This window comes from Neomonachus schauinslandi, chromosome 2 (assembly GCF_002201575.2).
Source record: "Neomonachus schauinslandi chromosome 2, ASM220157v2, whole genome shotgun sequence".
Classification (NCBI taxonomy): Eukaryota; Metazoa; Chordata; class Mammalia; order Carnivora; family Phocidae; genus Neomonachus; species Neomonachus schauinslandi.
In genome coordinates this window covers 172,650,786-172,678,534 of record NC_058404.1, presented here as the reverse complement: position 1 = coordinate 172,678,534, position 27,749 = coordinate 172,650,786, and the positions used below count along the sequence as shown (strand labels likewise).

The following is a 27,749-nucleotide window of genomic DNA, read 5'->3' as shown; positions in this document are numbered from 1 at the left end:
TAAATCAATTCTACACTAAAAATCCAAAGTTAAAAGCATTTTTCACGAAAAAATAAAACTCTAAGAACTATCTTAGACTGTATGAAAGATGCATAACACTCCTGTCTTACTTTATTAGCTATATTCTAGGGCAAATCTTCCAATTTGCTCTAGAACCAGAGATTTGGGGCCCAGATGGAAAAATATAAGGATTTCTCTAGCTGGAAAAATCAAGTCATGTTAAATACCCCAAACATACTCTTTTGGTGGGATAAAAAATGTTAAGACACCTAGCAAGAAAAATTTTGATGAATAAGTTTTTTAAATGCCCATGAATATTTCTTTCCCTTCTTTTTCAGAGTCTGTTCTTTGTTGGGGTCATCAGACATGGCCACTCAGCAGGTCTCAACCCCAGCAGGCTCTGGACCATGGGATCTGCTTTCCCCAACCCAGATAAGTGGTCAAGCCTGTGATCTAGAAGCCAGGCTGCCTGGGGTGGGCTCTAAACTCGATCCCTCCTCTTGCCTCTTGTCACTCTGAACACCCACATTACTTACACTCTCTGTGCTTAACACCTCCATTTGCAAAATGGGGTACTAACTAGTACCTACCCATTGCTGTTGTGAGGATTAAATCAATACATGGAATGTGCCTTTCAAAGCATGCCAGGTATATAGTAAACACTCAATACACAGCAGGTAATTATAATTCAATTACTCTATGCCCATGAGCATTCACAATATCATTCTCTCCACTTTTGAGTTTGTTTGAAAATTTCCATAAAAAAAATTTTTATTTTTAATTCAAAATTAATTACAATCAAAGGCTCAGAAAACACATCCCCCCTCTAAGGTCATTCATGAGCTCGTTGTTGATTTTGGAGGGCACAGCACAATACAGTCACCTTCTACCAAGAGCCAACTACATGCCACACACTCTGCTGGCACTTGCCTTAAACCAGTAAGTTTAATATCCTTATGTCACATTCAAGGAAACCGGGTGTAAGTGGGCTTAACCGGGTGAAGGACAATTTCCAAGGGGTGAAGCAAGCACGTGAGACCACGTCTTCTGATCAAATGCAATATTTTCTTACAAAATCCTGGTGGATGATTGTGCGCTTTGCAGAGAATATCAAATTGTAAATCAGATGTGGCCAGGATTTCAGAGGTTGAATCCAATTCTTAGTGTCAGATACAGAAGAATTTGGATGAAGAAAACCAGCTGAGCAATCCTACTTCTTTTAACCTTCTCAAATCTCAAGTGCTTCTCTCTCTGAGCAGTAGAGGCTAAAAGCTGGTGGGCTGAGCCTAACAGAGGATTGCCCTACACGTCCTTCCTGAGGGACAGCAGTGTCTTCTTACCCGTGGTTTGCTCCAACTCTCGACACACGGCCGGGCTGATGACTCAGAGGCAGACTGTCATCACGACCCATAACTTTCTCTGCAGCTGAGCGGGCTGGGCCTTTCCCTGTACACCTGGGAGAGCCAGATGTTTCTCTTCTCAGAATTAAAGGCCTCATGACTTTAATCAGATTGCTCCTCTTACTGACCAAAATCACTCAGGATTCGAATTGGAATCCCTAACTTCTACTAATCCAGAACATCTACTCTGTTTGATAAAACTTTCTGCGATGATGGAAATGTTCTGGATCTGTGCTGTCCAATATAGTGGACCCTAGCCAACTCTGGCTACTGAACACTCGAAATGGGACTAGTGCAACTGCAGAACTAAATTTTTAATGTTAATTAATTTAGATTTAAGGAGCCACAGGTGACTAGTGGCTACCATATTAGACCACAAGGTTCCAGATCACTGGTGGAAATGCCCTCCATTCATGGGAGTAGGGCTGCCTCTTCATGAGCATCCTAGGATGGTAGAAGAGTATACTTGGTCTTGTAGTCCGAGACCTAGGTTCAAATCAGCTCCTCTTTTCAGCTAAGTGACCCTTAACTTGTAACTTACCCTTCCCATTCATTTGTTCTCTCATCTGTAAAACTGGGATAATAGTATCCATCCCATTAGGAGATGTTGATAATGGTGACATGTGAGATTTATATCAGTACAATGCCCAGAAGACTAGAATACTGAATTGACATCAGTTACTTTTACAATTTTACAATTACTTCATCCTCCTCTTCCTTTTCCTGAATCTCTCTTGGCTCCCTTCCCAAGGCACCAGTAACTGGCTAAGAAGCCAAAGATAAGACTTTTCTGTTCCGTTTCTCTTTTATAAAGAAAGCCCCTAGTTGGTTCCTCATCTCAGGGGAAGGAGCCAGATCTTCCCAGATGCAAGACTGAAAGAACTAACACTGGAAGCTATCAGAACCCCTTTGTCTTACAGATTACAGCAGCGCCAACTCTTCCAGATCATCCTCAACCCCTCTGAGCCTGGGCAGATCATCCCTTGAAAGCCACTCCTCTCGGACCCCTCTGCACCAGCCACACCCTACTTGACTCCAGGGCTCAACTTCAACCTTGCCTCTTGTGGGAACCTTCGAGGACCCAGCCAGTCCACCTCCCCAGGCCCCACCCTTCCCCCGTTTTGCAAGCGTGACCTCTTCTGCCTTCCTGTTCGGGCTCTGAACGTTCCGCTGGAGCTTTCTGAGCGTAATCACTCCCGAGTCCTCACCCTCGCCCTCTCATACATAATAAGAAACTTGAAAGGGGCGAATGCTCCTCAAGCCAGAACAGAAAGAAAAGAGCAAGATGAAAGCTAAGCCAATATCAAATTATCACAAGCCTTTTTCCTTTTGCAAGCTCTATCTTCCAAAATGAAAACTGCCCCACCAAGAAGCATTCGCCTTTGCTTTTTAAATCACTTCAAAATATTTGATTGGAAGAGTAATATTCCTAGCAGGGCTATTCTAGAACTGTGGCATATCAAAGAAAACTGGTTTCCAGCTCAATTAAAGGAAAAAGCATTGGTTTGCATGCTCCGGCCTTTTTCAAATCACAGTTTTCCCAGAAATGACGACAAGATTGTATTTCATTTGGTCGCCACGGTTTCGTAAAGCACATTTCATAAGCTGCCAACATTTATTTTATTTTATTTTATTTTATTTTATTTTAAAGATTTTATTTATTTGACAGAGAGAGCACAACCAGATGGAGAGAGAGGGAGAATGAGGTTCCCTGCTGAGCAAGGAGCCTGATGTGGGACTCGATCCCAGGACCCTGGGATCATGACCTGAGCTGAAGGCAGCCGCTTAACCAACTGAGCCACCCAGGCGTCCCAAGCTGCCAACATTTAAAAACCTGTGGCGATTTCACATTTCCAAAGTCTAGATTTCCACCCTTTTTTGCATAAGATCTAGCAATGCTTAAGAGCCTTCTGCCCTGTGGTAACGCAAGCCCGATGGGTGGGCTGGGGGATTTCTAGTTTGCCATGATCCCTGCCATTCTGCCTTGTGTCTTAAGCAAGCCTCTCTCCTCCATCATCATGCAGGCCAGGCCCCTGGAGGCACCCAAGTCTGTGGCCTCTTTACCAGAAGCTCTAGACGAGTAATCACCTTCAGTCCCCTATAGCCCTACCGGTTCTCGCTTCCCTGCCCAGTCATTCCTACACACCCATCCACACCCAAGGAGGCTCTCAGCACCTTCTCCCCACCATGCCCCGCCCACCCCCATGTCACCCAAACTGCGACTCACCTGCTACTCTGTGTCAGTTCGGTCTCTCTTCACAGGTGTCACAGGCACCTCTCCATTGACGCTGTCGGTCCCACTAACTGACATCAAACTTCTCCGCTCCTTCTGATTTGACTTGTGTTCCACTTTAGTCACTCTAAACCTGAGGGGTTAAAGAGCAGATGTGATGGGTTTTGCTTTTCCAGGAAACAAGAATCAAGAGTGAGTCAAAAGTCCAGAGGATCCCAAACGAACTCAGCCAAATGGGACATCAATGAAAAACGCCCTATTCAATAAGGGGGGGGGGGGACATTCCCACCTACAAATGCCCCTGTCCCCTGCCAAACTTTCCAGCTGACTTTCCCTCAACACATCACACACTATGCTGGATACTTTATGTAGAGAGCATGAAAAATGCATTAGAAAGCACAGGGACTCAAATTTTAAACAGCCTCAGGGTTATGGTTTCCAACAAGGACATGGGTTGACCATCGGTTGTTTTAACCACAGAAGGCGGGCTAAAGGCACAACTAGTTTGCAGTTAGACTGATGCAACCGAAAGGTTCACTCGAGAACTGTCTTATTCAAGTGCACCCCTCAGACAGTCTTATCTCTGTACACACATGGCCAGAGGAGCCCCAACTGCGTCTTTTATCAGCATCAGTGGGCGGTAGGGTTTCTGTGTGTGTTCGGTTTTTGACTATTTTTTAAGCAAATGTGGGTTAATTTTCATTAAGGATTTAGGAAAAACGTTAAGGGAGTTCAGGAAGAGATTTTCACTAAGAATTCAAAGAGCAGTTAAGGAAATTTACTCAGTTTGACTGAAGTCTTTCATAATAGCTTCTCTCTAGTTCTGGTCTAAAATTCCCTTAAAACTATCTAAAAGAAAATACACTGTCCTTCTTTGCCCAAATGAGCTCACCACAAGGAGGAGGGAGCCTCTGAGGAAGTAAAAGAAGAATCAGGGAAAAGTTGTAACCACAGATCCACTCGGTCAAAATGTAAGTCTCCCTTTAAGCAACACAAGAAGCCTGTTATAATTAAACGCTCACAGTTTCTACATCCAGGAAAGAGAATTGCATCTGGGGCATTTACAAGAGCCATGCTGAATCTCAGTTGAAAATTTCAGCAGATTTTTTTTTTTTTTAAAGCAAACAAAATATGCTTTGTCTAAACAAGCCCCAGGTTCTCATTACATTCCACATTCACAAATTCCCATGACTCTGCTTCTTAATAAAACAGTGCGGTCATGAGTTGTAGTCTTTTGCTGTAAGTGGGAAATAGCCCTGCACTCTTCTCGTTGCTTGTGCAACCCAGGATAAAACTCGACCAGATCAAAATCACAATAATAAGAGTAGCCACCAGCTGAGTGCATAGTAAGTGCCAAAAACTGGCCTAAGACCTTTCCGTGAGTCAACTGATGTGATCTTCCCAACAACCCAGTGAGGTGTTTACTGTCCTCCTCATGTTAGAGAGGGGGAAACTGAGGCACAGAGAGACATGGGCGAGTTTGGAAGCAGTCGTGCCAGCACGCAAACGAGGGAGATGGCAATGAGTTCAGGCCACTCTCCCGAGTCTGTCCGAAGAGAGAAGGATCTCGTTTGCAGTACTGTTAACTTCTGCCTTTCCAAACGTAGCTTTTGCCGGGCGGTTCCCGCCTGGGACTCAGGATGGATGCAGCAGACACTGCAGAAGCATCCCCTGCACAAATATTCTCCACGCCGTCAAATGGATTCATCCCTGGAAGGGCGAGCGCTCCACATCACAGAGGGGCCCCAAGGCAACGGTACCGGCCACAGGTAACGTGATCGAAAAGAAAGCAGCCGCAGGAATCCACATGGGCGTCACGTGGCAGCCACCGCGGAGCAGTGGACCAGCTCCACCTCCTCTCTTCTGTTCTCTTCGTATGAACAGTCCTCCTGTCTCTTCTCCTTCTACTGGCAGAGCCACAAGATGGAGAGCGCCTGGGCCTCTGGATGGCTACTTGAAGAGCCGCCCATTGATCTTCTGGGCCGCACAAGTGAAATACAAACTTCTGCTCCGTGCAGAGCTGAGATTTGGCCTTTATCTATTAGAAGCAGGGTGCTGGCGAATGCTGCATGTCAACCTGACTGGACAAACAGATGCCCAGAGCGCGGGGCCACGTTATTTCTGGGTGTGTCTGTGAGGGTGCTTCCAGGGGACACTCATTAGCTCCTGAGTCCGTAGATCGAGTAAAGAAGATAGCCCTCACCAAGGATGGTGGGTGTCATCAAATCCCTTAAGAGACTGAATAGACAAAAAGGCCCCGGACGAAGAATTTGGTTTTTTCTTTACCTGCTCTCAAACATCAGCCTCCTGGTTCTCGGGCCTTCAGAATTGGGCTGAATTACACCATCAGCGTTCCTGGTCTCCGGCTTGCAGAGGGCAGTCTGCGGGACCTCTTGGCCTCCATAATCACGCAAGCCAATTCCTATAATAAATCTTGTGCGTGTGTGTGTGTGTGTGTGCGTGTGTGTGTGTGTATCCTATTAGCTCTGTTTCTCCGGAGAACTCTAATACAGCAAGTAATCGATTTTTCTTTAACCTTAATGAATACACCTGACCTCTGATCTAGCCTAGCCACCTCTTAGGATTCTTCTGCTATTGGAAAAATGTAGGACTCAGAGCAGAAGACATCTAAAAAGCCCAGAGATATAACCCGAGCCAGGCTCAGGACATCATACTCTATATTTAACAGGGACGCACAAATCCACACAGCACAGCAAGCATGTCCCACAAACCCAAAGCATCCGCAGGGATCTTACCTGCCAACAGAGAGGACAGTGACCTCTCCTTGACGCCTCGGATGGCCCTGTTTGGACTTGTTGGTGGGTCTGATGAAGTGCCACCGTTTGTGCCTACACCGATGACAGACATCCCTCTCAACAGCACCGCCCACTGTGTGCAGATGGTGGCCGCAGACGTGCTTCCCCGGGGTGCCTCCTGGTGACAAGGGGCCCGGGCTCACAGGCGGGCTCCCGGGAGTGCTGGGGGTCACCGGGCTAAGGGGGGGTGGGGAAGAAAAAGTAGAACTGGTTACTCACAAAAAGTACGAGCTGCGGCAAGTTCTCCCCTGCAAGGCAAGCAGCGGCTTTAAATCACCGCCCAGCGTCTGCCTAGGTCCCTAAGCAAAGAGATCCCCTGAACATATGTACCCTGAAGAACTCAGATGATCAAATGACTTAAAATAGAAGATCTGATCCAGACTGACTATTGCATCAAAGGAAGAAAGCTTTTAGGTCAAGATCCCAAAATCGCTGCTCAAGAGATGTTGACAGTGTTGGTAACAGTAACAAAAATAGCTAACAATGGGGCGCCTGGGTGGCTCAGTTGGTTGAGCGACTGCCTTCGGCTCAGGTCGTGATCCCGGAGTCCCGGGATCGAGTCCCGCGTCGGGCTCCCTGCTCGGCGGGGAGTCTGCTTCTCCCTCTGACCCTCCTCCCTCTCATGCTCTCTGTCTCTCATTCTCTCTGTCTCAAATAAATAAATAAAATCTTTAAAAAAAAAAAAAATAGCTAACACTTCGTATTCTAAGCATTTGATATGTATTAATTCCGTTAAATCTTTTCAAAACCCTATGAAGTTGGTATTATGAATTTCCTCCTTTTAAAAATGAGAAGTTAACGTAACTTGCCCAAGGGCACACAGTTAATAAGTGATGGATCTGAGATCCAAATCTGGAAAGCCTAATTCTAGAAACCGTGATCTTAACCACCGTGCTATAGTGCCTCAGAAAACAAGAGACACTGCATTCTTTGATAGCCTGGGAAAACATCTAGCCAGACCACCCAAACTATAAAAAGCAGACGTAGATAGGTCAGATGTTGGCCACCTTCAAAAGGCACCCCGAGACTCCGGTCCGCTAGAAAAGGAGGTCTTACAACAGGACAGGGCTGGCCTGACCGGGAATCAGCCCTCTGACGTGCTACAGGCGGGTGGAGGTAGGGCAGCATGTCACCGCGGAGCCCGAGCCCGAGCCCTGAGCCCGGGCCAACAGCCCCAGGGGCACATGGAAGTCTTATGACAGCATCAACCAGCCCTTCTGCTCCCAGAAACCGGCCCACTTGCACTTTTAAAAAGAACTGTGCATGGTTGAGGAGAGTCTCAAACATCATAGACAGCCAGAAGTTTTCCCGGTGTTCTTTAGGGAGGCTCTTTAGATGGTTAAAATAAAAACACACAGCAGAGGCTTTCTGAGACAAAAAAAAAAAAAAGTGAAATTAACACCACATCGTAGGAAGTTGAATTCACAAGTTTAACAACATTCATTCGACAAACGTTTCTCAAGCCCATAAAACCCAATTAACAGGCACTGTCCACTGCCCCACAATAATCGAGGGCAACACGCCAGGAGACAACACGGTCCAAACACCAGGGAGGCGTCTGTGGTCAGGGCTGGAACGTGGGAGAAATCCCAGCTCGCGAGTCTCTGAACCACACCACACCCAGAGCTTCCTAGGCTGACCTACCTGCACTCTGAGTGCCCTCGACAAAGGGCAGATCTCACACGCCAGTTTGACAAACACCCTATGGATTATCTAAGATGTGCTGGGTACTCCACCCGCAGAGTAAACAGGAAAAGGTCCAAACTCCTTGCCCTGTCCCTTGGAACAACTTGCCTTCTTGGCCCTTCTTGCTACTGTCCACCGCACATTCTCTGGCTGCCACAGGCCGAACTCTCTCGGGTATGCCCCACACTTACGCTCCAGCGTTTGTGCCCTGGGCCTGCTCTGCCTCCAAGCAGTCTTGGCTTGTCACCTGTCCAGCTCAGACGGCACTTCTGTGAACCTTCGCTGACTTCCCTCTGGCCCCATGGAGCCCCCAGAGCATCCAGTGTTTGCTGCTCCCACAGCATGGCCATGCTTCCCATCACAAGGCCACATGCCCAAGGCTCCACTCCCCACTAGACTGAGCCCTCTGGGCCAAGCATCTGCGAAAGTCCACCTCCAGCATTGTGCCCAGCCCTGAGCAGGCATTCAATTAATGCTCCTTGCTGAAGAAATAAAAAACTCTAGAGAAATACTATAATGTCATCAACTCAACCAGCCTGATTTTTGCTTCATCGTCATTATCCATGGAGGTCTTTCAATGCCCCAGGCCCCTTGTCTTCCTTATAATAACCCAAGGAAGTGGGTACAATGGTTATCTTCATTTATAAATGATGGAACTTGAGCTCAGAGGGGTGAGTTAACTTGCCCACAAAGAGGTGATCAATACGTGGCAGAGGTGAGACTCCACCCAGGTGCCCAACTCCCAGGCTGTTACTTCTTTATCCTATCTCCAAAACCACAATCCTCAGCCAGGGCCGAATTCGCCCCAGGGGACATTGACGATGTGTGGGAACATTCTGGGTTGTCACACAGATTGGGGAAGGAGGACACCAGCATTAGTGAGCAGAGCCCAGGAACACTGATAAATATCCCACAATGTACAGGACAGTTGCCCACAGCAAAAAATTATCTGGCCCAAATGTCAACCATGCCAAAGCTGGGAAACCTGCTCTAGCAGATAACTGCAGGAAAAAAAAAAAAGTGCCACTAAATGGGGGGAGACGTGCTCACCTTTCAGGGTCCCCCAGGCTGTTATCTGCTACCATTGCCTTTAAAACATCAACGTTTGCTAAGGAAAAAAGAAAGCAAAGAATTAAAATGGAATGAATCACATGAGCAATCACAGAATTATCACAACAGAAAAGCTGTTGGAAGGAAAATAAAGAGAAGAAAAGCTGTTGGGAAAAGATCTGAGGTCCTTCAGTTCACAGAGCCCTGGGGTCCCGGAGAAGGGAGGGTTTTTCCCAAGGTAACCCCTCGAAATGGCACCATCTGCAGATAACTTTCACCATGCAGGAATTCAGTATGAGTGACAGAGAATCTACACAAAGGACAGTGGATCTACCATAGAGCCCAGCTTCCTACACATCATTCCAATAGAACATAGAAAACTACTTTTCTTCCCCCTCCCAAACGAAAGGGAGACTTACATGCTGCTATTCCCCTGCATTCACCTCACTTGGCTAAATAAATAGTGAGACGTAGGTCTTAAGAGACCTGTATTCTAATAACTTGCATGTGCCTAAACGATTAGCCTTAACCTCTGGATACCCACATATTGTCAAGTCTATCCCACATATAATCAGGGATGTAAGAGGGTTCACTTTCCAGGTGGGCCATTTGGCTTAGCTCAGCTTCAGGACCGTACAAGACCTTAACTCTGGCCAGTTACCTTAAATTTCCAAGAGTTGATCACACATAGAGGTTACCTAATATGGACTGAATTAAATTAGAATTCTAATGTTAATTAAAAAAAAAAATCCAAATTTTTAGGTTGGGGGTAGGCTGTCAACCAAAGCAAACTGAATCTAAGCTTCTTGGGTCCCCACTCCCCTCTCTGCCCCCGAAGACACACATGTTCTTTCTACCTCTTACAGAGTGGCCAAACTCTCAAGGATGAAGGACTGAGTGAGTGTTCAAGTTTCTCTTGGATATTTAATCGGCAAGGCCAAATGTTATTACTGACTCCTAACCTTTTCATTGATTTTTTTAAAGTGCTGTTCTCATGAGGAACCACAAATTCTCCAGAGATGGAAGAATAAAAAATCACTATTTGCCATGTGAGCCAACAGCAACATTTCACAATTAACAGCTCAAATGACATCCCTAGAGGAGGAAAATTAACTCTAGTTTCAACACTACTGCTTTCAGGTTATTAACAGTTATAGGTTTATATGGTGCTTCTCAGCCTTTCAAAAATTAAATTTAAGGCTTTTTTTTTTAGATTTTATTTATTTATTTATTTATTTGAGAGAGAGGGAGAAGCAGACTCCCTGCTCAGCAGGCAGCCCGATGCGGGGCTTGATCCAGGACCCTGAGATCGTGACCTGAGCTGAAGGCAGACACTTAACTGACTGAGCCACCCAGGTGCCCCAAAATTTAAGTTTTTTAATTTAAATAATTATTGCCCCACCCAGGAGTCTTTTGCAACATCTTTTTCCTAATCACCCTCTTATGAAATTATAATAAGGCAGGTAGATACCTGTTTATGTACTATACATATATCTGTGTTTTACATACAAAATAGTAAGGGTTTTTTTGCCCCCATGATCCATTCCCCCCCCCCTTCACAACCCTTGCAAATGCATGGGTTTTTTTTGTTTTTTTTTTTTGCATGGGTTTTTTTAAAAAGAAATATTAACACAGCATACCATCTTTTCTAAAAGAAATATTCTTTTTGCCCTCTTCACGACTACCTGTGATGAAGTCCCAACGCATTCCCTAACACAAGTTTTGACCTAAATAAGACTCCTGTGATTACTGAAAAAGTACCGAAGTAGATTGGCAGTATCTTCTCCCATACAACAAAGGCATGCTACCCTCTATAAGACAAACTTAAATATAATCTAGTGATGTCAGTCAATTTCCCTTTTAATTAATAATAAGGATTCAGAAAATAAATTTTTGTTTAGAAAAGGTTTGGGGAAGACACAAAATAATTTGCCAGTTGACACTTATTCTCTGCATTATTTACTAAACTTCAAGACTACAGACATTAAAATGGGAAAACAACAACAAAAGGTATGAAAATAAAGATAGCACCAATAGCACTCACTTATAAGAATGTGCTTTTTAAAAACGAAAGCTTAAATAGTTGCCAGAGAAAATTAATCACCTATAAAATGATGACCTCCCTTAGAAACATGGGATCAGAAAATGATCAAGGAAGAGGATTAAAATATATTAAAATCATCCCTAAAATGGTTTTTTTAATAGATTTGTGTTGTTTCTTCTATATTCATGTATTCCTGGACCTCACCCTATCTCTTAGAAAAATTTAAAAATGGCCCCTTATTTGCTATGAGTGAATTCTTTAAGAGTAGGCTCAAGTTTCTATGTAAACATCATTCACACCCTCCCTGTCTGAGGAGGTTCAGTATGTGGAGTCATGTGGTTTCCTGGGTTAAGAAAACTTTCTAATGTAACCCCACCATGTGGACTTAAGCACGTGCTTTAATTTGGTTGTAAAATTACTATGAAAGAGCAGTCGTCTGATTAAGTTCTGCTGAATATGTGTCTCCTCATTACTCATAATTACAATAAGCAATAAAAGATGGTGTTCCCCTGCACTTGTCAACATTCTGTCAACTAGACTTCTTGTCCTGGGTTTCCAGAGAATGGGAGGAGCCAATTACAGGGCAAGGAAAACCTGTCAAGAACAGGAGAAATTTTCTAGAGGGTAATAATTTCATAAAATGCTTCCTCTCTTCTGTCCTGAATTTCTGCCTGATCCTACGTATAAAGCCGTCAAAATCACGCAAGAAGAATGCCCTGTTTTCTCTCCCACCACATTTCTCTTCAAAGATTCCTTTGTGAGGCGCTTGGGTGGCCCAGTCCATTAAGTGTCTGACTCTTGCTTTCAGCTCAGGTCATGATCTCGGGGTCCTGGGATGGAGCCCAGAGTCCGGGCTTCCTGCTCAGAAGGGAGCCTGCTTATCTCTCTCACCCTCTGCCCCTCCCCCACTTGTACGCTCTCTCTCTCTCTCTCTCTCAAATAAATTTAAAAAATAAAATTATTAAAAAAAAAAAAGATTCCCTTGCAATCAAGGCAAATCTCCCAGGCAAGAATTATGGCCACCCCCAAAATTAGTGCCGCTGTGCGCCAGCCACTGGCCAAAAGCTTTACAGACCTTATCATGTTTAACTCTCCTGACAACTTCCAGAGTAGACAGAGTCATCATGCCCATTTTACAAATATAGAGACTGAGGCCCTAAAGATCATAACTGACTGGCCAGAGTCACATAGCCAGCATGAGAGACCTGGACACAAACCCTGGTCCATCTGACTCTAGGGTGGATGCTTTTGACCCTGATGTTTTTCTTCTTACTTCTTCAATGTACCAGTCTCTACCCAAATGATTAATAGTTTAAAATATTGCAAGGACATTTGCATAATCATTATAGCAAGTTTCAGAGACATGGTAATGATAATTTGTAAGGGAATCCTTGCCATAACATAAATTGAACCCCAAGGTAAGAATTTCACAAAAGGATCACTCTGCCTGGTGTGAATAATCAGGGGCACTTGGAGAATAATCACAGTACTCTGCATTGTTACCAGATGGGACAGTTTAAGGGCCTGGCAGAGAGGCTGAGCTACGGACTTGCAGGTACTTTCCAAATGCCCACAGAACTCAAAAAACCCCGATAACCACCCACACACTTTTCAATTCAATCTACTTAGAAAGAAAAATTAAGGGTAGCACTGTGATTAATCCAAGCCTTGAGATTAGCAAGAAAATAATCAGTATGCGGGTCAGCTGATAAATTTATCCCTCAAGAGATTAATATAAACTAACCTGATTTGCAACATTTGAGACATGATATATTTAAGCCATAAACAATGTCACCATGAGTACAGGTGAAATATTACCCCATTAGCCAAATTAAAAATGCAAAGCAGAAGACTATTCATAAATCATGATTGCAGATGTTTTTAAATATGTAAATATAGGCAAAAAAAACCTAAATAAACATGGCAAATGGTAATGGATGGGCTGTACTTCATTTTACTCCTTTTTTTTTCAATTTTAAAAGAAAAGCTAGGGCGCCTGGGTGGCTCAGTCGTTAAGCGTCTGCCTTCGGCTCAGGTCATGGTCCCAGGGTCCTGGGATCGAGTCCCACATCGGGCTCCCTGCTCCGTGGAGAGCCTGCATCTCCCTCTCCTGCTCCCCCTGCTTGTGTTCCCTCTCTCACTGTGTCCCTCCCTGTCAAATAAATAAAATCTTTAAAAATAAATAAATAAATAAATAAAAAATAAAAAAATAAAAGAAAAGCTATATTAGGGTGTGCTTACAATTAAAAAAATGGAAAATTAAATTAACATCAACAGATCTAAATTGATACTAAGTTCAGAGACTGATAATGACATAGACAAAAGATTAAAAACACATTTGTTCTATAGAGGACTGAAGCCTCAAAGCAAACTAAAAAGCTAGGTTATAAACTGGGAAGAGACCCAAGTATGGATCTAATTCCCCAGCTGTGGTTTGGACACCAGCCATGTCTGGAAAAGGGTTCCGGTGAGGTCAGATGTCTCCTGGGGGCCAAGGAGAGCCAAGGGCCACACAAAGGATCAGAGCCACCCCCATCCTCACAGGTCCCTGGACAAATCACAGGTAGACAAGTGAAAGCATGGACAGGGGAAGAGAGGGAAGAGAACTGGGGATTAGAGGAGGGAGAAGGAAAACAGTGCTTTAGGTGTTATCCAATGGACCTACCGGTCATCAATGCAGAGGAAACAAAGAGGCTACTTCCAGAAAGGAAAAGGACAGCATTAAAATAGATAATAAAATAGAAAAGGACAGGGGTGTGCCTGGGTGGCTCAGTCGGTTAAGCGGCTGCCTTCAGCTCAGGTCATGATCCCCAGGTCCTGGGATTGAGCCCCGCATCAGGCTCCCTGCTCATCGGGGAGTCTGCTTCTGCCTCTACCCCTCCCCAACCCGCCCCCCACTCGTGTGCACTCTCTCTCTCTCAATCTCTCTCAAATAAATAAAATCCTTGGATTAAAAAAAGAAAAAAAAAAAAACTGCAACCCCTGCAATGTTTCCAGGGTTTACTTATTTCTGATTCAACAGTCAGTAACCCACCTCACCCCACACTCACTAATTTAGCAGCTACTCCAGCTCTTAGAAGCTCGGGTCCCAAAGGCCCAAGATCCCCAAAGCCATGTCACTCCGTGCCTCACTCACGGACCTCTGCAATGGCTGGCGTTTCCATGCCGAGAACATATTTGTGTATTGCTTGTGCAAATTAAAAACCATTTTTTATGTAGAAGAAATGCACACCATTGAGTACTGAAGAAGAGCACCACCAAATATTGTTCCCTGAAGGAAGGTCTCTGGAAGACAGAGATCCAAAGCCAAGTGTTCTGGTCATTTTTGTTCTTATTTTAAATACCCTTCTATTAAAGTTGATGATCTGGTTTTACATCCGGCAGAAACTGAAACCCACCAATTATGAGAGGAGAGGTCATGTTGTGTAGTTGAAAGAGACCCAGCGAGGGCCAGGCTGTTCACTAACCATGTGAACTCAACTACTTGGAGCCTTCATTTCTGCACCTGGAAAATGGGTATAACGATACCAACTTGAGCGGGATATTTTGAGGATTAAATGAGATGACACCCATAAAGCACACTGTAAAGAACAAGGAAAATTCTGCTAAACCATTTGAAATTGATGATTCTCTAAGCCAAAAAACCTGGGCCGCGCAGGTGCTCTCACTGACAGTGAGGGTTTTGGGGTGGGGTCCGCCAAGGAAGGGCTGGGGGGCAGAACAGGTATTTCCTGAGCAGTACAGAGGTATTTCACCTTTAGGACAAATGGCTCAGCCACATCAGTGCGCCCGGTAGCCCTCAGCTCTGACAAGGGCCAAGCCAGAGCTCAAGGAAAATGTTTTTTTTTGATTCTCAGAAGAACTCAAAGTATGGCGATCTGCAGCTACTGGGGACGTGGGCAAGGAGTTCTGCACACTCCAAAAGTTACTGAGGGCCTCACCCTGTGCACCTCTGTAACGGTATCCTACACAGCGAATAGCCAGTGTGCAGAACGAGGACCCTCGTTTATCTAATCAAGATTCAGTTCATCCTCTGTTTCAGAAGTCAGAAGTTTAGAGTACATTTCAGAGGGAAAAAATGCTTCTGTCCACAAAGGTTAAACTTTTTAAAAGTCTGAACACTTCAGAATAGATCACAGAACAGGCAAATCCACAGAGACAGAAGCAGAGCAGGTTGCCAGAGGATGGCTGGGGGAGGGCAGTGGAGTGGGCGACTGCGTCATGGGTACAGAGTTTCAGTTTGGCAGGATGAAAACGTTCTGGAACTAGGCCGTGCTGATGGCTGCACATCATTGCGAAGGTACTTAATGTTAATGTCGCTGAACTGTACATTTAACGGTAACTTTTTTAGGTTTGGTGTATTTTACCATGATTTTTTTAAAAGTACAAAAAAAGGAATACACAACATTCGAGTGCCTATTGTACTGAGCACTTTATGTGCAGGATGTCACAACAGTGCAATGAGGTAAATATTATTTATTACCCTCCTTTTAACAGAGGAGGAAACGGAGACTCCATGAGGTAAAGTGACTTTCCCCAAATCAAGGTGAGGCCAGGATTTGAAGGTGAGCCTCCAGGGCTGGCTTTCTGCAATCACTCACACCCACTGACTCTTCAAAAACACACTTAGGTGAAATTCTCATGGTGGGATAATCTGGAAGCTGACGTATTCATGAGCTTAGGTAAAAGGTGCTGCCAATGACTAGAAAGATCAACAGGACAGTTCATACAAACCGACTCTTCGAGGCAGGTTTTTAATAAAACATGAATATTGAATTGTTCTGGAACACTAAAACATCCATACCTTCATTTTTCATGATGTAGTGGACAATCTGGCCAACGGTGTCACTATTTTCATTTACACTGTCATTCAACTCTGAAAGAGGAGGAGGGGAGAACGGGTTAGAATCGGTCACCTCTGTGGAGGCAATGAGACCTCACTCAACAGTCTCCAGAAAGCTCAGCCGTGGCGCCAAGGGTCGAGGGGTCGAGGCTTTCTTCCTTCAGCCCCAAACTGCCTGAGGCACAGCCCAGAGTGACTTCCTTGGCATGACAGACATAACAAGAACCAGATATTAGCCAGCAAGCTCTTCTTAAGTCCGAACACCCACTCACTTTCCTGCGTGCGTATCAGTCCTAACTGCTGCAGTTCTCTCTCATTATTCCTTTAAACCCTTCGGGGAAATGGGAAGAAAACAGTTCATCAAAAGATAAAATTCTCCTTGGATTTTGTTTTAATTGCAGACATACTATATAAATTTAGAGTACGGATTTCTTTTTTACATGGGGTAATTATTCATCCATGTTTAGAAGACTCTCCTTTCATTTAAATACACTTCCAAATGACCTAAATTTTGGCTGTGGTTATTTGCCCACAAACTCTGTTTACCTTAGGAAACTGTATTATGGGACAGTCTTTGAAGAAAAATCAAACCTCCACCTGGAAACTGTAATTTCAGGGAGGAAGGAAAAGGGAGGGATCCCAGTTCACAGAGAATGAATCAAGGTGTGCAATGTCCTACTCGTGTCCCTGGAAAAGTGTCTTCTCCAACCCCAGTCGGCTTCCTCCTCCATGAAAATGCGTGTTTGGCTGGACAGTGCAAATTCTGACTAAGCCAGCCTACAGAGCGTCTGTGAAGGATGGGAGGGGGGAGGCTCACTTTCTGTTGACAAACACTCAGCTTTGGTGTGCTCATAAGCTACCCATGACTCATCCTGCAGCCGGGTTCTCTCTGCCTCAAAGGTCAGTGGGGATGGGAAAAACCAACAGGCCAGCCGGCTGGCAAGGAAGGAAGAAGCTCTCCCCACTCTACCCGTTGGCTCTCTTGAAAGGTGACCAACTCCAAATGTCCTCTTCTGCAAAAACTGCCCTATGAGGACCTGAAAGGGATATGGAAGGTTAGCTACTACTCCCCCAAATACAAGTCAGGAAACGTCCCTAAAGGATGGTTGGAAAGAACATCTATGGAGAAAACAGGATTTTATTTCTTGGGTTTTTCCAAATACTACCAACAACTCCATGTTAAGAGGAAAAAATAAGACACCCTCAAATTAATACTAAGGCACCATTTCTTACCATACTTTTACTGCGCTGTTGACACAATTATTTACTTAATAAATATAAATTCCAATCACATAGATTGAAGATAGAACTCCCCCAGCAAAAGTAATACCACAAAAGTGGTGAGAGCTATTTAAATTCCCCATTGCTCTTATTAGAAGCTCTCTCAATAATAATAGTAAGGATTAGTATTTACTGAGTGGCCATATGTGCCAAACACCAAATGCATCTTCTAAATTCCACAATAATCCTACAAGATGGAGATTACTGTCCTCATTTAAATTAAATTAAAATCTTAATTAAATTGGCATTAAATTAACTAAGATTAAATTCCAGTTAAATTACACAGAGCAGAAGTTCGGAGCATATGTAACTTGCCCAAAGCCACAAGGAATGAGCTGGTAGGTGTTTAAATAAGTGAAAGCCAGGTTTCAAGCTCCAGGTGTGGTCACTACGAAATCTATACTGACATGCCACATACCACCTACTGTTAAGATGGATCATTTTGGGGGCACCTGGGTGGCTCAGTCGGTTAAGCGTCTGATTTCGGCTCAGGTCGTGAGATGGAGCCCCTCAAAAGCCTCCATGCTGGGTGTGGAGCCTGATTAAGATTCTCTCTCTCCCTCCCCCCTTCACCCCCCCTAAAAAAAAAAAAAAAGATGGATCATTTTGCTTCGTAGAGATGAAAGTATCTATGACTGATTCCTCATTTAAAAATTGCCCTCACTTGGGGCATCTGGCGGGCTCTGTCAGTAGAGCACGTGACTCTCCATCTCCGGGTTGTGAGTTCGAGCCCCACACTGGGTGTGGAAATAAAATCTTTAAAAAAAAAAAAAGAAAAGAAAATCGTCCCCACCCACCTCTCCATGAAAAGGATGCAGGTATTTACCTATCTTTTCAACCTTTTCCTCTTCCACCTCTTGCTCGGCTTCTGTGGTACAACGATAGCCCTTCTTCTTAAGCAGGTGGCAGATGAGGACGCCAAACAGACCCATGATGAAGAACACGGGGACCAGCGCATATGCGATATACTCTGGGTGTCCGTTGCCCATACTGTTGGTGGGCGCCGGGGTCGTCTCTGTTCTGGACTGCAACGTGCGGCTGCCACCATTGTCTACAGAAAGAAATACACACGGCTCCATCACACGTCTGCTGGGGACAAGACCAACCTGACGACCCCGGGGAACGTTCACATGGAATCTGAGTCGTCTCCCAAAACCACGGGCCACGCAGAGACCGGCAGGTCAGGTAGTACAACACATAGGCTGAGGGCCGAGCTTGGCTAAACGTCCGAGTTCCCATCCTGTCCCTGCTACTCACAGCCTAGGTCCCAACCTGCGTCATTTCTTTAAAACCTCTCAAGCCAGTCTCTACTTCTTCGCCTGCAGCAGGGACCTACACAGTGCGGAAAGCATGTCCAGGTGGAGTGTCAAGCACAAAGGAAACACAGAGTCATTTGGTGGCATTATAACAGGGCACTGGGCAGGTAAGAGCATGGACCCAGGAGCCTTGGGTTCAAGTTCTGACTCTACCACTCAGTAGCTGTGCAACAACTTAGCACCTCTATGACTCAGTTTCTTGTGAAAGGCACATACTCATTAGAACCTACTCACCCTTCCTGGGTGTCATGAAGATGAAATAAATACTTGTAAAACATTTACAACCATTTTTACAACATAATAAATGCTCAACTACGTGGCAGGTACCATTCTAGGCACGTGTGATATATCACTGAGTAAGACAGACAAAGAGACTTGTCCTCGTGGAGCTTATGTTTTAGAAGGACTTAGTAAACTGACAGATCTAGAATATGGAAAAGAGAGAAAAATCCAGGACGGCATCAAGATTTTGGCCCAGGGGGACAAACATAAAAATGGAAGACTGTGCATTTTTTATTCATGCACTTATCCAAATTAAAATTCAGTCTGCCCATCACATGAAAAGCACAAGGCTGGGAACTGGATATAGTGATAAACAACATGACTTGGCCAAGAACATCTTAGAACGTGTAGGGGAGCATCAGAAACAGTCCCTAAACAAAACGCATGAGCAGATCGTCACAGATTGAGAGAAATGCTGTCGAAGGTGTACATGGGACAACAGAAGAAAAAAGAACAGTGAGGACCTATTTTATGACTTCAAAAATAGGGCAGCTAGGAAAGGGGCATCTTTTGAAGAAACGGAGAACTTTACTTGTGGACATGTCAAAGTATCCCATGGGCTTATTACCAGATCCAGGCCTGCCGGGGTGCCACGCATAGGCTCCCGAGAGGTCCCTGCATACAGGGACCCGCATCCCCTCTAGGAAGGAGGGTGAGCAGCAGAGAGCCGGGCGCAGGCGTCATGAGATGTGGTCAACGAAAGTAACAGAGAAAGAGCCGACTAGGTAGATAAGCAGCAAAGTACCAGTTCACAGATACAAAATGAGAAGAGAATTATCAAATGAAGGAGGGGGCCAGGTAGGATGGGGAGTAAAGAAAAATGTGAGATTTAATTGAAATGAAGTGTCCTTCTTCAAGCTCTATTACAAAGCTATAACCATCAAGACAGTATGGTACTGGCACAAAAACAGACACATAGATCAATGGAACAGAACAGAGAGCCCAGAAATGGACCCTCAACTCTATGGTCAACTAATCTTCAACAAAGCAGAAAAGAATGTCCAATGGAAAAAAGACAGTCTCTTCAACAAACGGTGTTGGGAAAATTGGACGGCCACATGCAGAAGAAGGAAACTGGACCATTTCCTTACACCACACACAAAAATAAACTCAAAACGGTTTAAAGACCTCAATGTGAGACAGGAATCCATCAAAATCCTTGAGGAGAACACAGGCAGCAACCTCTTCGACCTCAGCCGCAGCAACTTCTTCCTAGAAACATTGCCAGAGGCAAGGGAAGCAAGGGCAAAAATGAACTATTGGGACTTCATCAAGATAAAAAGCTTTTGCATAGCAAAGGAAACAGTCAACAAAACCAAAAGACAACCAACAGAATGGGAGAAGATATTTGCAAATGATATATCAGACAAAGGGCTAGTATCCAAAATCTATAAAGAACTTATCAAACTCAACACCCAAAGAACAAATAATCCAGTCAAGAAATGGGCAGAAGACATGAACAGACATTTTTCCAAAGAAGACATCCAAATGGCCAACAGACACATGAAAAAATGCTCAACATCACTCAGCATCAGGAAATACAAAACAAAACCTCAATGAGATACCACCTCACACCAGTAAGAATGGCTAAAATTAACGTCAGGAAACGACAGCTGTTGGCGAGGATGCGGAGAAAGGGGAACCCTCCTACGCTGTTGATGGGAATGCAAGCTGGTGCAGCCACTCTGGAAAACAGTATGGAGGTTCTTCAAAAGTTGAAAATAGAGCTACCCTACAACCCAGCAATTGCACTACTGGGTATTTACCCCAAAGATACAAATGTAGTGATCCGAAGGGGCACACGCACCCCAATGTTTATAGCAGCAATGTCCATCTAGGAAAGAGCCTAGATGTCCATCAACAGATGAATGGATAAAGAAGATGTGGTGTATATATACAATGGAATATTATGCAGCCATCAAAAAAAGAAACTTTGCCATTTGCAACGACATGGATGGAACTAGAGGGTATTATGCTAAGCGAAATAGGTCAATCAGAGAAAGACAAGTATCATATGATCTCACTGACATGAGGAATTTGAGAAACAAGACAAGAGGATCATAGGGGAAGGAAGGGAAAAATGAAACACGACGAAACCAGAGAGGGAGACAAACCATAAGAGACTCTTAATCTCAGGAAACAAACTGAGGGTTGCTGGAGTGGAGGAGGGTGGGAGGGATGGGGTGGCTGGACACTGGGGAGGGTATGTGCTATGGTGAGCGCTGTGAATTGTGTAAGACTGATGAATCACAGACCTGTACCCCTGAAACAAACAATACATTGTATGTTAATAAAAAAAAATTAAAAAAAAAAAAGAAATGAAGTGTCCTTATTTGGAATACTCAGATTCTGAAGTGATGAAATAAAGTTCTTTCTCTACATCAGGGAGATTCATAACGTTGCTGAAGAAACCCAGAAACCGGAAAACTAGATACGTTTAATTATAAGCTCTCTCAGAGTATTTTGATAAAAAAAAAGGATCTGTGTGGCAATGATTGTAGGGGACAAAGAGCAGGTGTGAAATAACCACATTTCATCACTGCAGCAAACGGTATCAAACAGAAGCCTGATTTGCAAACCAGAGGCCATACAGCAAAGGGCTATCGATCTTTCACATGGAAATACCCATTACCTTTGAACAGGAAAGGAAACTGCTGGTTTCTTAAGTTTGTACAAGGTTGCATTATTTTATCAGACAATCTCTAGAATTGGGAATAACCTATATTTTTTTCTGATTTATCTTCCAGGAATTAATATATTAAATGAATGGACAAATAAATGGAAGTACACATACACACACGCGTGCACACGCGCACACACACACACACACACACACTTCCCTAAGCATATGCAAATATATCATCTAACTTAGGATTTACTGCCAGCCTTTTAGTAAAAACCAGAAACATTTCTTTAACTCTTTTTACAATTCTAAGTAAGTCTTATTTATTAATTCCTTTTTAATACCACGTATTCCATGCAACAGGAATAGGTGAAGCAGACAACCTCTTAAGACAGAGAGTTTTACTCAGAATCAGGTCTGTTTCAATCTGGAGGTGATAACCAATTCTCTTTGGGGGGCACTAGGAACAGGGAAGAAAGCAGAGGGTCTCGGAATTGGAGCCACACCCCCTCCTGAATCAGGTGGTTGAGAATGTGTCTTCATTAATTTGACATGTAGCAAACCCTTGCAAACACTACATATTTAGAGTTTGTGATTTACAAACAGGTATCAGTCACTTAATCTCGTAATTACTGTACCATGGAAAAACTGAAGAAGATATGAATCTAAATTAGGGAAACATGAATTACAGAGAGAGATGCCATATAGCACTGAGGTTATAAGGTCAGACTGCCTGGCATAAAGAACAGCTTGGCCACCTACTAGGCGCGTCACCTTGGGCAAGTTATTTAACTATTCTGTCCTCAGTTTCCTCATTATGAAATAAATTCAAATGATTGTACCTTTCTGTGATGATTTTAAAACATGGCCCCAAATTCTTTGATCCCGCTCCAATGGAAAAGTCTGTATCTCCTTCCCTTGAATATATCCTCTGTGCTCTGCCTGACTAATAGAATAGGGTGGAGTGTTGCTTTGTCAGTTTCCAAGCCCCAGGCCCTAAGAGACAGCTTCCACTTCCTGTCTCTTGGGGCGCTTGCTTTTGGAATGCAGTCACCATGCTGTGAGGAAGCCCAAGCTTCCCCAAGGAAAGAAACCAGTAACAGTCATCAACTTGCCAACTATGTAAATGAGCCATCCTAGAAGTAGATTCTATAGTCCCAGCTAATGCCGCACAGAGCAAACATGAGCTGTTTCTGATGAACCCTGCCCAAGTTGGAGATTCCTAAGCAAAATGAGTGACTGTTGATTTGTTATACACCAATAATAACTAGAAGAGTACCTCGTGGAATCATTGTGAGGATTAAATAAACTAATATATAAAGCACTTAGAAGAATGTTTGGGAAGAGATAAGCAATGTAAAAGTGTTTGGTCACCATCTTGATAGAACGGTACTATCCAGGGACACCTGGGTGGCTCAGTCGGTTAAGTGTCTGCCTTCGGCTCAGGTCATGCTCCCAAGGTTCTGGGATCAAGCCCCGCATCGGGCTCTCTGCTCCGCGGGGAGCCTGCTTCTCCCTCTGCCTCTGTCTCTCATGAATAAATAAATAAAATCTTTATTAAAAAAAAAAAAAAAGAACAGTACTATCCAGTACGGTAGCCAGTAGCCACAAGCAGCTATTCAAATTTAAGTCAACTAAAATGAGATAAAATTAAGAATTCAGTTTCTCAGTTGCATTAATCACATTTTAAGCATTCATCAGTCACATGTGGCTAACTGCTACCATACTGGACAAGTGAGAAAAAGAACATTTTCATCAATCCCAAAAGTTCTAACGGACAGCCCTGTTATAGAATACAAAGAACCGCTGTAAGGCAGTTGACTGGAGAATCTACCGTGACCTACCATAGGAATTCAATAAAAATAACTTTGAAATCACAAAGGAACTATTCACAAATAATGCCTTAAAACATTTGTCAACTTAGGTAAATTTAGTTTTCAATTTATGCTAATAACTTGTTTAGAGACACTGGCCATCTCTCTCCTTCACCTTCAGCAGAATCATACCTGAATTAGGGGCGCCTGGGTGGCTCAGTCGTTAAGCGTCTGCCTTCGGCTGAGGTCGTGATCCTGGGGTCCTGGGATAGAGCCCCGCATCAGGCTCCCTGCTGTGCGGTAAGCCTGCTTCTCCCTCTCCCGCTCCCCCTGCTTGTGTTCCCTCTCTCACTGTCTCTCTTTCTCTCTGTGTCAAATAAATAAATAAAATCTTTTTTAAAAAAAAGAATCATACCTGAATTATAAACAAAATATTTGAGTCCAAATTCATAGCAAAGGTTTTTGCTGCATTATTTATAAGTCAAAAAAAATGGCAAAAAGCTGAATGTTTGACAGTGGAATAATAAGAAAATATCTAAGTGAATCACTGTCTACCCATTCGATGGAATAATATTCATCATTTAAAATTATAAAGATTTTGTGAAGACATGAGAAAACACTTAAGATACAATGTTGAATTTAAAAAGCTTAATTCAGGGGTGCCTGGGTGGCTCAGTCAGTTAAGTATCCAGCTCTTGATTTTGGCTCAGGTCATGATCTCAGGGTCCTGAAATCGAGTCCCACACTGGGCTCCATGCTCAGCACAGAATCTGCTTGGGATTCTTTCCCTCTTCCTCTGTCCCTCCCCCCATTCTCTCTCTCTCTAAAATGAATAAATAGGGGCACCTGGGTGGCCCAGTCGGTTAAGCATCTGCCTTCAGCTCAGGTCATGATCCCAGGGTCCTGGCATCGAGCCCCTGCATCGGGCTCCCTGCTCAGTGGGGAGCCTGCTTTTCCCTCTCTCTCTGTTGCTCCCCCTGCTTGTGCGCTCCTGCTCGTGCTCTCTCTCTCTCTCTGTCAAATAAACAAATAGTCTTTAAAATAAAATAAAATAAAAAATAAAATCTTTAAAAAAGAGAGAGAGAAAAGCTTGATTCAACATCTTACATACAGTATGGTCCCACTACTTTAAAAAAAAAAATGCATGAAGGCATAAAATGTACAAAGCAATGACCAAAATATTAAGTGATTCCAGGTAACCGAATAAGAGGATAATTTTAAATTTTATTTTTATACTTACCTGTAATTTTCTAAAATTCATTTGTATTACTTTTATACCAAGGTGGTGGAAAAATATAAAGCAGAGATTGTCAGCCATTTGGGAATCACAAAACCCTTTGAAAACCTATGTTGCCATGAAGGTTCCTATTCCAAAATTTTGCCTCCAAGTTCTATGAGCTCTGAGGCCCAAGTTCATATAAGGGCTAGTGACTTGCTAAGGATGATGCTCGAGTTTCTGCTTGAGTAACATGGTGGAAATTGATGCCATTCATCAAGATGGGAAATAACTTAAAAAAAAAGGAAGTTTGCTTGGTGTTGAATTTTACCTCCCTCCCAATTCATACACTGAAGTACCCCAAGTACCTCAGAACACACGGTCTTTACAAGGGTAATCAAATTAAAATGAGGCCATTTGAGTGGACTGCTGTCCTTATAAAAGGGGGAATTTGGAGACACTTGGAAGATAAAGGCAGAGATGGGATGATGCTTCTAAAGGCCAAAGATTGCCAGCAAGCCACCAGCAACTAGGAGAGAGGCCTGAAATAGATTCTTCACAGCCCCCAAAAGGAAGCAACCCTGCTGATCTTGACCTTGGAATCCTAGCCTCCAGACTGTGAGATAATAAACTTCTCTTGTTTAAGCCACCCAGTTTGTGGTGCTTTCTTACAGCAGCCCCAGCAAACTAATATACTTGGCATGGAAAGGACAATATCACGAGTTCGGTTTTGAACACGTGGAGATAGAGGTAAGGGGTGGGGGGGGAGGGAACAACCAGATGGAAATATCCATTGAGCAACTGGATCTACTCCATGAGGAGGCCAAGGAAGAGAAGCCAGGGTTCTCCTCTAGAACACAGAGGGATAGAGTTTCCAGAAGGAATGAGCAGTCAGCTAGGTCAGATGCTGCAAGAGAGCAATTAAAATAGGAAGGAAATGGAAAATGGTGCAGCCACTATGTAAAACAATATGGCAGTTCCTCACAAAGTTAAAAATAGAACTACCACCCTATGACCCAGCAGTCCCAGTTAGCCTATTTATCCAAAAGCACTGAAATCAGGATCTTAAAGAGTTATCTTCTTCCCATGTTCACTGCAGAATTTTTTACAAGAGCCACGATTTGGAAACAACCTAAATGTTCACTGGTGGCTGAATAGATAAAGTAAACATGGTCTATACATACAATTGAAAAAGGAAATCCTGCCATAGGGTGACAATATAGATGAAGCCAGAGGACATGACGCCACGTGAAAAAAGCCAGTCACAGAAGGACAAATACTGCATGATTCCACTTTATGAGCCATCTAAAATAGTCAAATTTATAGAAGCAGAGTCGAATGGTGGTTACCAGGAGTGAAGGGAGGGGAAAATGGGTAGCTGGCATTCAACGGGTGTAACGTTTCCATCATGCTTTATGACAAGGCGCCTGCTGTCTACAATACCGTATCCTGCACTTAAAAATTTGTTTAGAGGGTTGATCTCATGTTAAATGTTCTTAACACAATTTAAAAAAAGAAACAGGACACAAACAACCTAAGAAGACTCTTTAGAAAAGGAATCGAGAAGTACTCAGACAAATCAGGCAACAAAGAAGAACTCATGGGAAACCATTAGTTTCTAATTTAGGAAGCCACTGAATTTTTTTAACTTTCTCTTTGTTGTACTTTACTACCTGTTCTTCTGTACTTTCTTGAAGTAAACTTAAAAATCCCAAAATAAACAAATACATAAATACAATGAAAAAATAAATTAAATTAAGTAGGAAGGAAAAACAATCCACAGGAGATCTTCGTGGCCTTGGACAGACAGTTTTTCAGTTAGCCCGGAAGGTAAGACTAGATTCCCTGAGTTGAAGAATAGAGACTGGGCTCGGTTTACTTTCTGGAAGCCCAGTAGGAGCAAAAAAAAGAAGGGTGAGAGGAAGACATTTCTGTTTGGAGTTTTGTTTTGCCTCTAAGTGCCTGCAACCAATGTATGTATACACAGAAGGAGCAAAAGGGAGAGACTGAGAATAAGGAGTGATGGCCTTGAGAAGATTTCCATATGAAGAAGACAGATCAAACACTGGAATAGAAAAACAAAACAAAACAAAACAAAAACACCCAGTTCTTCCTGAAGCAGCGGGCTGTGAATTAGAGCCCTCACTAGTGGGCTGAAGGAAGTTGAGGGAGCAAGGTGCATGGTATCCTCCATTTTCTCTCACAATAAATAAGAAGAGATGACATCTGTTGAGACTGGGGGCGGTGGGGGGGAGGGGGAGCAACAGGGAAGAAGAGCAGCCCATGGAGACAGGGGGGCCTGGCGGAGACATTGAGGGGATGGGAGAGGGCAGGGAAAGGACTGTGCACAGGCATCCTGGGCGCAGCCCAGAGGTGCACCCCAATTCTCCAGCTGGGGTAACCCATGCGGAGAAGTCCATACAAGCTGGAAAGCCCAGCACAGTAAGGGACCAGCAATCAGAGTCAGCACGGAAAGCAGACAGAGCCATGGTAAGAAAGGGAATGGTTTTGGGTGACATGGTGTTCCAGAAGAGACGGAAGTGTGGCTCAGAGTAGTTCGTGTCTCTATTACCACTAACAACAACAACCAGTACATTTACGGAGCATTTATGAGCCAGCACTGAGCTAAGCATTGAGTCTTCACAATAAACCGAGGACACAGTTAGAGGTCTATCCTTACATTACAGATGGGGAAGACACAGGAAGGTAGAGTGGCCTTCCCAAGGTCACACTGCTACTCTGTGCCAGTGCCTGGATTCAAACCAGACAGCCTGGCTCCTGCCTGTTTATACTGTTGCCTCTTACCTTCTGGAAGCCTGGGTCTCTGCACATGTAGAACTGGGCCTCTAACTGGGCACCATCCAACTACAAATGCCTGCCTAAGGTATATTTTAATTTGTTTTCTTTCAACAATATTTCATCATTTAGAGACTTTTCTACTAAAATGCAAAATGCTGGTTTGCTCTCGTATTTCACAACTTAGATTCAAGGCTCCCCAAACTTCCAAACTTATGGTTTCCAATGAGCACAGCAGGAAGGAGGACAGGTTTTATGCTCAACACCAGACTCCAAAGCAGCTTACGGGATGAACAACTACAAAATTGCCTTTTGGCCCCCATCGCTGACCTCCCTCCCCACTCCAACA

General features: G+C 43.8%; 1 protein-coding gene across 2 annotated transcripts in view; it reads right to left on the bottom strand.

The window, feature by feature from the left end:
• The window catches only part of RELL1 (RELT like 1), a 64,253-nt gene that overhangs the window by 14,154 nt on the left and 22,350 nt on the right, over positions 1-27,749 (bottom strand). For both annotated transcript variants that reach the window (XM_021701597.1, XM_044912754.1), the window contains exons 2-6: positions 18,180-18,404; positions 16,034-16,105; positions 9,186-9,243; positions 6,390-6,626; positions 3,628-3,766 (exon numbers count right to left, since the gene is read on the bottom strand). In XM_021701597.1, the coding sequence (XP_021557272.1) occupies positions 3,631-3,766; positions 6,390-6,626; positions 9,186-9,243; positions 16,034-16,105; positions 18,180-18,404 (728 nt within the window). In that variant the 3' untranslated portion in view covers positions 3,628-3,630. The remainder of the gene's footprint in view (positions 1-3,627; positions 3,767-6,389; positions 6,627-9,185; positions 9,244-16,033; positions 16,106-18,179; positions 18,405-27,749) is intronic.